General features: G+C 41.1%; 1 protein-coding gene across 1 annotated transcript in view; it reads left to right on the plus strand.

Annotated features, from left to right (window-relative positions):
• plxna2 (plexin A2) overlaps positions 1-14,800 on the plus strand; it is a 312,486-nt gene that overhangs the window by 265,192 nt on the left and 32,494 nt on the right. The window contains exons 22-23 of the mRNA XM_072449250.1: positions 1,634-1,902; positions 14,473-14,539. Coding sequence (XP_072305351.1) covers positions 1,634-1,902; positions 14,473-14,539 — 336 coding nt within the window. The remainder of the gene's footprint in view (positions 1-1,633; positions 1,903-14,472; positions 14,540-14,800) is intronic.

A 14,800-nucleotide genomic window follows, 5' to 3' on the forward strand; every position in this document is an offset into this window, starting at 1 on the left:
GGTTGTCTGGACTGGCGCTGCGAAATGTCATCCTCAATGCATTTAATTCTAACAGAAACCAAGATATTTTGGCTCAAGGCTGCACTGAAAACTATTCAAAGTATAATTAATCCACCAAATCAATTAGCTAAATGCCAAGACGAGCCCTCTCCAGCTAAGGCAAAACTTCCCTATTATAAAGAACTTTGGGGCCCAATGACGTGACACTTTTTAGAATAAGTTCTTCTTGTCCGTCTGACAGTTGAGTAGAAAACCAAATGGCCGCTAACTCATTGTTTTGCGCCGACAAAGGTCAATAATTGATTAGGACGTTTTCAGTTACTGACCATAATGCAGCCTGTGTCCGACGGGACTGGAACATGAGAGGAGTGTTTGGAAAAAATCTTTATTTGGTGAGGCACAAGGTCAGGCTGAAATCTGACCAAATGGATGCACTTTGAAACAAACTGCATTCCAATATAAAGTAGATGAATGCTGAATATGTTCTTATTGTGTTAAAGGAGTCATGTTAAGCCAATGCTCTCGCTAATTAAGGTCCTGCAGCGACTGGACTGTGGTCTTTTATGGTCTTTTATCAATTAAACAATTCACGTTGTTTGAATTATGTGTCGAATCCATTGAAACCATTGAAATGTCCACCACCTTGTGCCATGTCGTGAATTTGAATCCCGACTCTGACAATTTACTGCAAGTCCTTCCTTCTCTCTCATCCCCCATTTCACCTGTCTAATAAAGCCTACGGGCCAAACAATTCTAAAAGAAAAGAAATGTCCACCGCCTTGACCTGTCAATTGTTCAGTTATGTATACTTGTCTGCAGAAGGCAGTGTTTATAAAGTGGCTTGATTGTCACTTAACCAAGAAATTATGAAGGTTATCTTGTGTTTTTATTACCAAAGATTTTATTTTCCACTGAACTTGTGTGATTGAATTGCATTTCTATACACTGACATTTTATAACACTGTACAAACTGATTAAAGTATTGTATTGTTTTCCATAGATTATTAAAACATTGTATTTTTTAACACTGATTGAACATCATATTTAACTTGATGGATATTTTAAAAACCTATTCCATAAATTCAGTGTAAAATAAAAGCTTTGGTTATAAAAACACAAAATAACTGTCATAAGAATTTTCTATTTTGCTTTGATTTAAAGAAAAACTATAATTTTGGTAAAGTGTTAACAGGTGAAGCAAGGTGAGTATTGTTCTTATGCAAGAAACCTCCATGTTACATTGATTCTGGGCAACAAAATCAAGATTATAACTAGTCGATGTAATACCGTAATCGTCCAGAAGGGATCTATGCGCAGGTTTCAAAGGTCATCAAGATGTTTGGACTTCCTCTCCAAAAGAAGAGTTATAGCTGAAACATGCCTTTGTGTACAAAACTATCTCACTCCTACATCTTGGGTCATCAAGGCCACCTCCGCCTCAGAGCTGTCAAGTACCTCATTAGTATTTGAATGATCTGAATTCTGCCAAAGTGTAATGGGACTATTGTAGACTGAGGTTGCATCTCAGACTATTTAAATCTATCTATAGAAGGGTTTTTGTTCTCATAAATCTATATCTGCCTTCATTTTACCTGAGAACGTCTCAAATAATGAACTCGTTTCTGCTCCTCAGGTGTCAGGAAACGGCCAGCTCCACGTGGAGAAGGCCCTGAAGGTTTTCGGTCAGCTCATCAACAACAAAGTCTTCCTGTTGACGTTCATCCGGACGTTGGAGATGCAGCGCTCCTTCTCCATGCGGGACAGGGGGAACGTGGCGTCGCTCATCATGACGGCTCTACAGGGGCGACTGGAGTACGCCACGGACGTCCTCAAACACCTGCTCTCCGACCTCATCGACCGTAACCTGGAGAGCAAGAACCACCCCAAACTGCTCCTGCGCAGGTAAGAAGGCCTGATCGTTCTGCTGCTGTGGTGGAGGGATGGAGCACGTAGTATCTGAAAGTACCTGAGAGTATCTGAGAGTATCTGAGCGTATCTGAAAGTATCTGAGAGTAGCTGAGAGTATCTGAAAGTATCTGAGAGTATTTGAGAGTATCTGAGAGTATCTGAAAGTATCTGAGAGTATCTGAGAGTATCTGAGAGTATCTGAGAGTATCTGAGAGTATCTGAAAGTATCTGAGAGTATCTGAGAGTATCTGAAAGTATCTGAAAGTATCTGAGAGTATTTGAAAGTATCTGAGAGTATCTGAAAGTATCTGAAAGTATCCGAGAGTATCTGAGAGTATATGAGAGTATCTGAGTGTATCTGAAAGTATCTGAGAGTATCTGAGAGTATCTGAAAGTATCTGAGAGTATCTGAAAGTATCTGAAAGTATCCGAGAGTATCTGAAAGTATCTGAGAGTATCTGAGAGTATCTGAAAGTATCTGAGAGTATCTGAGAGTATATGAGAATATCTGTAAGTATCTGAAAGTATCTGAGAGTATCTGAAAGTATCTGAGAGTATATGAGAGTATCTGTAAGTATCTGAAAGTATCCGAGAGTATCTGAGAGTATCTGAGTGTATCTGAAAGTATCTGAGAGTATCTGAGAGTATCTGAGAGTATCTGAAAGTATCTGAGAGTATCTGAGTGTATCTGAAAGTATCTGAGAGTATCTGAGAGTATCTGAGAGTATCTGAAAGTATCTGAAAGTATCTGAGAGTATCTGAAAGTATCTGAAAGTATCTGAAAGTATCTGAGAGTATCTGAGAGTATCTGAGAGTATCTGTAAGTATCTGAAAGTATCTGAGAGTATCTGTAAGTATCTGAAAGTTTCTGAGAGTATCTGAAAATATCCGAGAGCATCTGAAAGTATCTGAAAGTATCTGAAAGCATCTGAAAGTATCTGAAAGTATCTGAGAGTATCTGAGAGTATTTGAGAGTATCTGTAAGTATCTGAAAGTATCTGAGAGTATCTGAGAGTATCTGAAAGTATCTGAGAACATCTGAAAGTATCTGAAAGTATCTGAGAGTATCTGAGAGTATATGAGAGTATCTGTAAGTATCTGAAAGTATCTGAGAGTATCTGAGAGTATCTGAAAGTATCTGAGAGTATCTGAAAGTATCTGAAAGTATCTGAGAATATCTGAGAGTATCTGAGAGTATATGAGAGTATCTGTAAGTATCTGAAAGTATCTGAGAGTATATGAGAGTATCTGTAAGTATCTGAAAGTATCTGAGAGTATCTGAGAGTATCTGAAAGTATCTGAGAGTATCTGAAAGTATCTGAAAGTATCTGAAAGTATCTGAAATGCCCGGATTTTGGAGTGACTCTTCTCTACACAGTTCGTGATAGTTAAATGTGCTTTCAGCCTTGATTTTTGTAGCAATAAACCGAAACATGTCCCTCCCCGTGATATAAATTGCAAGCTGTGTTTGGGAATGTTGTATAAAGACAGAAAAGGTCTTGAAACGTAAAGCACAGAACTTGGACTTGCCCGTGGTTTATATGGGACGTCACTTAAGAGAACTTGAGACTTGCAAAACAAAGAAATTACACTAATGATCATGCTAATTTTGCCCTTTAGAAATCTTGCAATGCTCTAAATGTGTGCTCAAAGTACTTTCTGGATGTGCTTGGGGGGAACTAGCAGAAGCCCACAGCTGCAGTGACAGTGTCTTCTTATATACAGCGGCCTGGTACATACTTCACAACACATACACCTCAAAATGAGAGTTGCACTGACAGTTTGCTGCAATAAACAGCTCACTCCTCACGTACGGGAAACATGGAGACTGAATAATGCCACAGCCCGCCTTTTCCTGCATTTCCTCCTCTCGCTGTCGAAGCCAGTGTCGGTCCCACTTATTCTCCAGACTGGAGCGTCCCATAAAACATTCAGACAGCCTTTTCCCCTCCCCGACTCCTGCATACTTTGTTTTCTGTGCATGTGCGGTCCAAATGTTAAAAGTTTAAAACGCCCTGGTCCTTACCTCTTCTGCCTGTTTCTGTTGTAATATTTAAACGTTTAGTTAAAGGACACTATATTATGCAATGTTTGTTGGTAATTGGCCTTTAAACGTGCTTTTTGAGTAGCATCTTGTACACCACACATGACTTTCTGACAGTCAGGCATTTCCTCCTCAGGATTTGTGTTAGAACTCCATCTACTGGCAACATTATATGGGGAAATAATGCTAATGTAAGCACGCAGTCGTAATTAACTTAATGTGGAGGTAGAAATGCACAGAACGAGCCTGGATTTAAAAACTGTACAGATTATTCCTGATTTCTGCCTTTTACGTCATGAATCAGAAAAAAAATCAAACCAAGTAGCAGAGAGGAGTAAACAGGATTAAAGAAATAATTGTATATTTGCATAAATGTGCTTTAATAACATTTCTGGTTACTTTTTCTTGAAATATTCCACAGTATGGGATTAACACTTAATAATAGCTACACCTTAATTTGCTTTAACAAATCATGAACAAAAGCAAAATTTATAATGAACATATACTTATTTACGCATGCTTTAGGCTTATTAACTACTTAAGTGTCAGGAATTCTGGTTATTATTAGAGTATTAGATAAGTAATTATTTTTTTCACTATGAATTAAACCCTTGTTCAGCTAAAACAGGAATAAGTGTAAGTGTTACAGATTAAACTTTATTCCATTGCAGGTGTTTTTTGATGGCTCAAAAACGACTGTGAAAAACCATTCTCACAGGGTCGCCTCTCCACAGCTCTGACCTGTAACATGGCGTGGTATCTAGCATCTCTATGGGAACAACCAGGTGCCGACCCCCACACCAGAAAAGTGACATAGTGCACCTTTAAATATAGAAGTGGAGAAATAGATCCTTGAATGAAGGTTAAAATACCACACTTTTATTTAAGCGTCACAGCAGTGGGTCCCATTTCCTCTGCTCTGTCATTATCCTGCTTTATTAAAAACTCCATGGGACCTAATCCTCAGGCCTGCAGTGGATTCTTGCAGAGATAAATGCCCCATAGTTTTATAATTGAAACAAATTTGTGAAGAATGTGGGGGATGAGCCGTTTGACAGCTCTGTTTGCTCTTGTGTGGTGTCGGAGCCGCAGTTAAACCAGCCGTCTTTGGATTATGGTTCTCAGTGAGTCGTTTTAAGGCCTTTGCAGCTGTAGTAAAGCAGCATCACATCTTTGTACTGAACAAATAAACCTGAGCTCGGAGCACGGCCTCATGTCCATGTGAAAGAGACGCATCAGCTCCACCCCTGAGTCAAGATACTGTTACTACCAAAGGCAGGCCACAAAAGTATCAATACATCATACATATCATGCAAACTGCACTTTATTGAGCTTTTAACCACGTTCCCTCATCACAAAGCATACAGTACCTGAAATTGTATTTAGATGAATTTAAACTTAAACTTGTTTACAAGGTGCTCTTGCTCTTGCTCTGAACCTCAGAAGTCAATATGTTTCAAAAGTTGTAATCTGAAGATCTCCTGCAGTATTTTTAAATCCATTAATCCAACAAAGTAGTGATGGGCAAAGTGAAGCCTCATGAAACAGCATTTGAACCAATTGTTTCGGGTATTCGAAACACAGTTGGAAACACTTCTCCAGAGTGACATCTCGTGGTATGTTTTAGTAGTACCACATCCACAGTAGTTCAAACCCCATTCTGTGCTATGGTTTCCACTAGAATAACTTTGCATTTGAGTTGTGTGTATTATTAATGCAACTGTTTCTAGAATAATATAAACTTTTACTTCTGCCGAGGGACATAGTCTATTTTATTCTCTTACTTTGGAAAAGTAGCAAAATGTTGATAGGTCAGGGCAACTTTTGACACACAAACTCGTCCCGCTCCACACGTGCCTCACGGCCAGAGCACTGACCCCTGCACCGATGCAACAGTGTCTGCGTGATGAAAGGGGCACAAACTCTAGAGGGGGTGGCCATCATAAATGTATTACTGTATCTCGCTTTTCACAAACAATCAACATGGTTCCGACGAGCAAACCCCTTTTTTAAACTTTGTGTCTGTCCTGTGGTTTGTTTAAAGCTCTGTCAGTGAACTCAGGCTCCGGACGGACGCCCCCTAGTGAAACACCCGTGAAACAACTGTGCTTCATGAACCATCAAGCTTCATGAACCGTCCAGGTCATGTGATCAGCTTTGAATCAGGTGTCAGAGCAGTGTTTCAATGCGCCCTCACCTTGGGGCCTCGAAACTGTGATTCACGGCCATCACTACAACAAAGGTTACATGCAAAGAAAACAGTTACACTTAGTTTTAATTCAAAATATTATCAATTTTCCGATATATCAAAAAAGTTATAATATCCCAATGAGATATGCAAAAAGTATTTTGTCTGAAATAACTATGATGATAAATGGCAGCAAAAGAGCTTGTATATGGTTTTAAAGTGATATTGATGCACTTCGGGGTTCATTTTTTAGTTGATTCACTATTTGTTTGATACTTGAACCTCAGTCACCACAGTCACATTTGAGTCACATTTCTGATTCATAAGCATAGTACTGTCTGAATATTAATAGCATACCAAAACAATTAGATAAATAATGGGATAACATGGAGATATTCATTTGTCAATAGAGTATGTGCTTGATGGTGATAAGTGCTTCACCAATGTTCTAATAGTGGAGATGAAAAGACCCATTGCTTTTGTGCTAATATAATATATTAACAATTTCAAAGGTAGCTGAGGTCAAAGGAGCACAAAAGGGCATGTCAAAAATACAAATGAAAAACATTATAAATACTTGAGTGTAGTGAAGCCTTTCTTCTACACAAAGAGCATGTGTTTGAAGCCGCGGTGTAAAAGGAACAGAACAAACAGAGACGAGAGGAACCTTGAGAGAGCTTTAAATGCAGGAGCGCTGGAGACTTTTAACAATGTCATAACTGTTGGACAAATAAACATCTTAATTCATCAAATGTAATGGGATCTGAGCACTTTACTCAAAGGAGTGTCTGAAGTGAAGTGGGCAGCGCATTAGCTATTCCCTGTGTAGCGTCTGTCTGTGGCTAACGCTAACGCCGCTCCTCACCAGCGCCCGCAGCCCTCTACACACAGCCTAATTACTCATGTATTATTTATGCTTTATTAATGAGGGTTAAAGCTTGATCGAACATCCCATTAGCCATTTCTTCCATAATGATAAATGGACTTTGCAGCACCTCATTTGTGTACGTACTCATTTACAAGCATGCATGCAAATATTTCAGTTTCATTTCTGCGCCAGTCATCACCAGCGCCAATGCTACGACTTGGCAAAAAAGAAAGGCCCGTTTTGAAAGCCTTTAGGCAGAATTTGCAGGATGGAAAAGAAGCCAGAGTCGATTATCGGTGAAAGTAGTGAACGGCTAATGACAAAAGAGAGTATTGTGTAGATGGGATGTAATAGCAGTTTTTGTAAATCTGTAGAATGGTCTTTATGCTCCATTGACTTCAAAATGACATTTTCTTCCCTGTGTGATGGTTTTCCGTGTGCGGCCGTTGACTTAATGTGCTTGGAATCCAGTGCATTGGAATGGTCTGTTTTCCCGTTCTCGGATGTTGTGAACCAGTATTCCCGTTCGGACAATTATTTTAACAGCAAAAACGCACATTAGCAACACTGTCGTTGATCTTGAGCTTGTGTTTCTACTGCAGTGGTGGGAAAACACTAATAAAAGTAAAAGTATTTCTTTATCACTCCCTTATTTGAATAATACGATTGTAAAACATATTTTTTCTGGTTGCGCTTTAGATGAAGGTTCCTTAGTAAGCTATTTAGAAGGTGTTAATAAGCAGTTGTTTGTTAATACGCAATAAACCATGTACAAAATGCTATAAAGTGCTTATTAAACGGGTTTCAATATCGTAACGTGCTCACAAACAACAGATAACAAGTGCATATGAATGCATTATAAACAAGCTTACTATGGAAACTTAATCTAAAGCGTTATTCCTTTATAGATTATAGGACTTGCTTTTTCAGGGGTATTTAGCGTAATTTACTTTTCTCATAAGTAACAGGAGGTGTAAAAGTAAACCCTCACTTTGCGTCTCATTTAATTTGCTCGCTCCAGTTGGATTTTTGATTCAAGCGCACAACAATGAAGCAAACAAAACACATTTATTGTTTGTAAAATTGGAGAAAGAAAGTAGATCTGTTCCGCAGTTCTTTGTAGCTCCCAATTTTTCTTTCTTTTCAATAATCACTCCACATATTGAGTTTCGATGTTTGTAAAAATGGACCAAACTGATGAAACAAAAAATAGTCATTCTACAGCTCTTGTTGTAATGAACAACTTTTGCAATTGAGAAAGTGTTTTAACAATATAATGTAGACTTTCCTGTAAACGTGACTTTAAACTCCAAAGCACAGATTTGTAGATGGGCCCCAAGTCACATTAGAGCAGATAATTGAGTTATTTTTTAGATTATTTCTCGCATACGTGACGAGTTGTGACAACGTAGATTATCTTTAATGGAATCTCCTTCTATTTCATGTTTGCCAAAAAGGGGCCCCAAACCGCAATTTGCAGCAGCCCCCCAACAGTAGAAACGTCCCTGATTGTTGACCTTGTTGTACCCCATTAGTGAAAGAGCTTCTTCCTTTCAATACAACACCTTTTCCTTAATGGTCCATCTCTTCTGTTTGTTTTTATCAGCCGCTTTGCTTTGTTTGTCCAACTTTTAATTCTTAACAACTGCCCACACAACACATTCGAACCCCGGCCTCTCCATTTTCTTTCCTAATAACCTTCTTTTAATGGAATCACACAACATTACTCTTATCACCTTGAGACGTTTCAATCTCAAATCATTCTCCCTCTTTTTTTTTCTCCTCATCGTTTTTCGTAATGAGATTTCTGCCCGTGCACAACAGCGTACAACATTATTAACAGCATTGTGTTTAGCAATAGAAGACATTCCACTGGCTGCTAATCTACGGACCCCATCCCAACGAAAGCACAGCACCCGCCCTAATCCACCAATGAGGGCTTCAGAAAGATGCATGGCCTTGCTTAAACACAACACCCGCCAATGAAATCTTGATGCCCATTAGTAAAACTCAATTAAGGCGTAAGGAAGTGGAAGCAACGAGGAACAAAGTGTATCCCACTAACTGACTCTCCCCCCCCTCAGTTTCTTAAGGAAAGGATATTAAGAACAGCCCGTACAAAAGGAGACTTTGGAGACTTTGGAGACTTTACTGAGCTTATTAAAATGCCTAATAGCTTCCATTAACTTTCAACTCACTTCAGTCTCATGCAAAACGAAAGCGGGGCATGTTGAGGTTTCAGACAGGAAGAAGCCCACACCGATCAACCGTGTTTGTCTTGCAGCTGAGGGCGATAACCGTTATTAAGACTTCAACATTCATAGCAACGTCCACAAATGAAGATTAAGAGCGTTTTCACACTTGTACTTGTTTGGTCTCAGTTTGAGCCCAGTTTAATTCTAATGTAGAATTAGTTTGGTCCTGGTTTAGTCCTGGTTTAGCCCTGACTTTGTCCATGTTTAGTTCCAGGTTTAGTCCTAGATTAGTCCCAGTTTGCATGCAGTGCTTTTGCAAGAGTGCTCCCTTAGTTAAGTTCACAAATGATCATTTTCATTATTGTAAAATAAAATAACAATATGTGTTTATCTGGGATGTAGAATCATTTGTGTAAACATGCAGCCATATGTTTAGCCTAATTACTCCATTTCCATACTGACTCATTAGTCATTTTAAAAAGGCAAATCTGAGGACAAACTGGGAATCACACACAGACTCAGCCAGTACATCAAATATTGCACCAATGAAATTTCCCCATGTGGGACAATAAAGGAATATCTTATCTTATCTTATCTTATAACCGTGCCAAATTTGATCAGTGTACATACTTGTATCTTGTTTGGATGGATGGTTGCATTGATTGGTTGAATGACAGCAAGAGTATCCAATATTATGAACAATATTAGAATAATTCAAGACTGAAGCTGAGTGGTATATTTGTGGATCCTGAATATAAGCCGCAAGTGTTGTAACATGAGATATTTACACAGGTGATGGTACACGGGTGATGGTACACGGGTGATGGTACACGGGTGATGGTACACAGGTTATGGTACACGGGTTATGGTACACGGGTAGGTGATGGCACACGGGTGATGGTACACGGGTGATGGCACACGGGTGATGGTACACGGGTGATGGCACACGGGTGATGGTACACGGGTAGGTGATGGCACACGGGTGATGGTACACGGGTGATGGCACACGGGTGATGGTACACGGGTAGGTGATGGCACACGGGTGATGGTACACGGGTGATGGTACACGGGTAGGTGATGGCACACGGGTGATGGTACACGGGTGATGGCACACGGGTGATGGCACACGGGTGATGGCACACGGGTGATGGTACACGGGTGATGGTACACGGGTAGGTGATGGCACACGGGTGATGGTACACGGGTGATGGCACACGGGTGATGGCACACGGGTGATGGCACACGGGTTATGGTACACGGGTAGGTGATGGCACACGGCTGATGGTACACGGGTGATGGCACACGGGTGATGATACACGGGTGATGGCACACGGGTGATGGCACACGGGTGATTGCACACGGGTGATGGTACACGGGTGATGGCACACGGGTGATGGTACACGGGTGATGGCACACGGGTGATGGTACACTGATGGCACACGGGTGATGGTACACGGGTGATGGTACACGGGTGATGGCACACGGGTGATGGCACACGGGTGATGGCACACGGGTGATGGTACACGGGTGATGGCACACGGGTGATGGCACATGGGTGATGGTACACGGGTGATGGTACACGGGTGGGTGATGGCACACGGGTGATGGTACACGGGTGATGGTACACGGGTGGGTGATGGCACACGGGTGATGGCACACGGGTGATGGCACACGGGTGATGGTACACGGGTGATGGCACACGGGTGATGGTACACGGGTGATGGCACACGGGTGATGGTACACTGATGGCACACGGGTGATGGTACGCGGGCGATGGTACACTGATGGTACACGGGTGATGGCACACGGGTGATGGTACACGGGTGATGGTACACGGGTGGGTGATGGTACACGGGTGATGGCACACGGGTGATGGCACACGGGTGATGGCACACGGGTGATGGCACACGGGTGAGGGCACATGGGTGATGGTACACGGGTGATGCGCGCATCGTCTTTGGATCCACGGGTGTTGCGGGTTTCATTCCAATACGGGGCAGGTTGGGACAGGTTATAAAATGCTGACTGTGCCCGCGCTCCTCACAAATATAAATTCAGTTCCTCATTTACCTCATTTCTCAGTGAGCTTTGTGAAGATTAACACATAGAGAACACGTCTGAGCTGTCCCTACTGTCTCCTCTGTCTGTGTCTCCACATCTGGCTCTGCTCCGGTGCTTTTACTTGGCGAGTGATAGAGAGCTTCCTGCAAGAGCACCCTACATCGTAACATAGGCCACAGGGTGTGAAAAATGCAGCAGCTTACAGTTCGGCTTTTACGGTACATTAAATTGTTTGCGTTCGTTACACCTTCCTATTATGACATCATCACCAAAACCAATGAAAAATACCTTTCCAAATTCTACCGTCTACCAATTTCAAAATCAACCACATCATCTCCTGCTCTGCCTTCTCTCATTCCACACTAGATAAAACCCTAAGAAGATTTAATGACACCACCACATTCAAGAATCGCAAAATATCCAATACGTACGTTTGGTATGTGAATTACTTTCGGGTTTGGGGAGTTAGTTTGTGCTCAGACATGTGGAGTCTGACTATTCCCCACCACTTTACGGCTTTTCCCTGATGTTTTCTACTGTTGGAAAGGCACTAAGTAACACTTTCTCACACTCCTCAAGTGATTGCATTGGCAAATACAGGAGTCGATTAGTCAAGCCAATGAGGAAAAGCAAACTAACAACCTGCAAAGAAAATGTCTTAGGATTTTCCCTCCTGAAGTTGGAGAAAATCCCTTTGTCTATTCTTGTTGTGGTGGTGTTACTTTCAATGGCGGTTGGCAGCCACTGAAAAGATGCATTAAACACCACCTACTGTAGTTGTACGTCTACAAAGTATGTGTTTTACGCTGTACCATACTGAAAAAAGGAGAGAGACAAAGAGAGAGAATTCTAGTCACTTTGTAACTTGGTAAATTGGACAGTTATTCATATGAATTGTTACAATTTAATGCTATATTATTACATTGTATTTGATCTGTGCTCAACATATGTTTTTGGCATTTATACAATTATGTCCATTTTGTTCACAGTTTTAGTTTGGTCCATGGAACCATGTCATAGCTTCTGTTTCATTCAAGTGGCCTCCTACAACCTGAAGTCTATGTGTTTTTGTTGACCTTATTGTCCAGGAAGGGGGACATGTCCTGTGCATTTGAGCATCCTGGAGTAAAACCTGTCAGTGGGAAATCGCAATGCAGCGCCAGAAGACCCATTTCCAAAACCTTTGCTGGGATATTAGTCAAGAGCACCTAATTGGAAGATAGTTTGCATGCTTTAGGGTTCATTTTAAACCGCTCCAAGACTACACACACTCCCAGACTTTATCTGACTGACATAAAATGATCCTTAAACCACCTTTTGTCCACTCCTTTTTCTGTCCATGACCCTCTGCTTCCTTCTAATGAGGCGGCCCGTCACTCACCTGTCTCGCAGACTGAAATAGCCTTCTGTCACCACCTCTGGCTCGAGCCATCCTCCTGGGACGTCTTCCACTTTTGGGTTTCGAATGGGACTTTGCTCAATTATCTTCATAATAGTCCTAATCTTCCTTTAGGTCCATTCAGCGCCTGAATAGGAGGGCTGTAATCACGCTTGGCACTGGTTCGCTTTGAATTCGCAGCCTTGGAGCACGTCTTTAATACCTGACATCTTTTGATTCCCGCTAAGCCTCTTCATCACATCCGGCTAAATAATCACAATCATTTCCTGCCACATTAAGGGTCATTTGTAGAACGTTTCTGGTTAGGGTCGCATAAAGGAAAGAGTATGAAGCAAATGTATTGTTTAATCCAAATGTGGAGTCTCGTGTCTGGAGCAGGTGTTTTAGGTGGAATATCATGTGAAACTGTACTTCACCAAAACGTGATTCTATGAGAGTTTGTATAGTTTTTGGGGATATACTGTGTTGGTATTTTACGTATAAAAGTTGTTCACCAATACAATATTGGTATCAAGTATCTGTACCAATCCTGAAAAAGTTGTTGTGATCAGATATTAAGCAACATTCTGCCTGATATCCTGGTTGGGTCTATGAATTAATGTAATCAGACAATTTACTGACCGTTGTTTGCCCAAATCGTCTTATAATTGAACTGTTTATACAAAGCTGTTCTTTAGTTTCTTGAAGGATAAATAATGGTTTCTAAGGACAAGTGACACAAGCTCTCGCAAGGTAAACGGTACAAGATTCACAAGATGGTGCATACATGCGGAAAAAATGCAAAGTTAAAAAGTAGTTAAAAAAAAGCAGTGCTACAATTATGGTGAAAAAATTCAAGAAATTGTACATTGGGAGGTCAAAAATATTAGTATTTATTTCATTAGATTTTATTTTATTTATTTTATTTATTTTATTTATTTTATTTATTTTATTTATTTTATTTATTTTATTTATTTTATTTATTTTTATTTAATCATAAATTATGTCTTATTAGCATGATGTATCGGTTTCAAAATTAACCCCACATCAGATTGGATTACCATAGACGGCTTCCATAAGCAAATTTCTATAATTTTCAAAAGCAACATATTTAGAATAAAAACGCTGCCTTAAACGTAAAGTTGTTGCCTACATCTTCCATCTTTCCTTCTGCTGTGATTCACCTCAGGCCCTTGTCCAGAAGAGCTCATCTCTCATTCATGTTCATCAGGCGTTCCCACCAGGCTGTTTGTTTTTCTGTCTTTTCCCACACCTGAGTGGTGTTCTCTGCTCCTCTGCGCCTCTGCACCTGCTCTAATGATCCTGTGCGAGGCAGATTAGGCAGCGCGAGGAGAAAAGCAGGTCCACTCGTGTGCTCAGGGGTGGAAGAGAAGACATGAGGGTCAGGACGCGCTCGTGTGTGTGTTTTCACGGCCAATCGACTCCTTCAGCCGGGTTCCTGTGATTGACTGTGATGATCCGGCCGTTACCTGTGACAACGCTCATCTCCCCAAACAGCTGAGGCCTGTCACAGCCGCTGACGTCCCGCTGTGCCTAACCACTCGTGAATCCGCACACGCTCCTCACACTTGGCCCTGGCTCGCTCCGATAGGCTCGCGAGCGTTTACGTGATCACAGATGGACGCCGCGTGTCCGCTCGCTCTGACCGCTCGCTCTGACCGCTCACCGTGGCTGCTCACCATGGCCGCTCGCTGTGACCACGTCGTTTGAGGCGAAACCACCGGGAGGGATAAAGCCCTGGAGCCAAATGTGATGAATTATGAAACCGAGCTCCAAAATAAAACGAGTTTTGTGTGTGTTTTGTTGCAGGACTGAGTCGGTTGCAGAGAAGATGCTCACCAACTGGTTCGCCTTCCTCCTTCACAAATTCCTCAAGGCAAGTTCAAGAACACAACAACACAACAACAACACAACACAGCAGATTGAAGATCCAAACATCTGACAAAATTCTACTTGTTTCTCAACAAAAAAATTGCAATTATTTGAATATTATTGAATTATTCTATACTTAGAATCTGTAAAACAATTCAACCAGAACTACAGTAAATTAGGACGACAGGAATTAATTAGGACTAACACAAATGAGGAAAAACATATGAGAAAGCAATGTAAGAAATGCCAATATTCATATCATTTT

Source organism: Eucyclogobius newberryi, unplaced genomic scaffold, assembly GCF_026437365.1.
Source record: "Eucyclogobius newberryi isolate DKJ021-1_F unplaced genomic scaffold, fEucNew1.0.hap1 SCAF_17, whole genome shotgun sequence".
Lineage (NCBI taxonomy): Eukaryota > Metazoa > Chordata > Actinopteri > Gobiiformes > Gobiidae > Eucyclogobius > Eucyclogobius newberryi.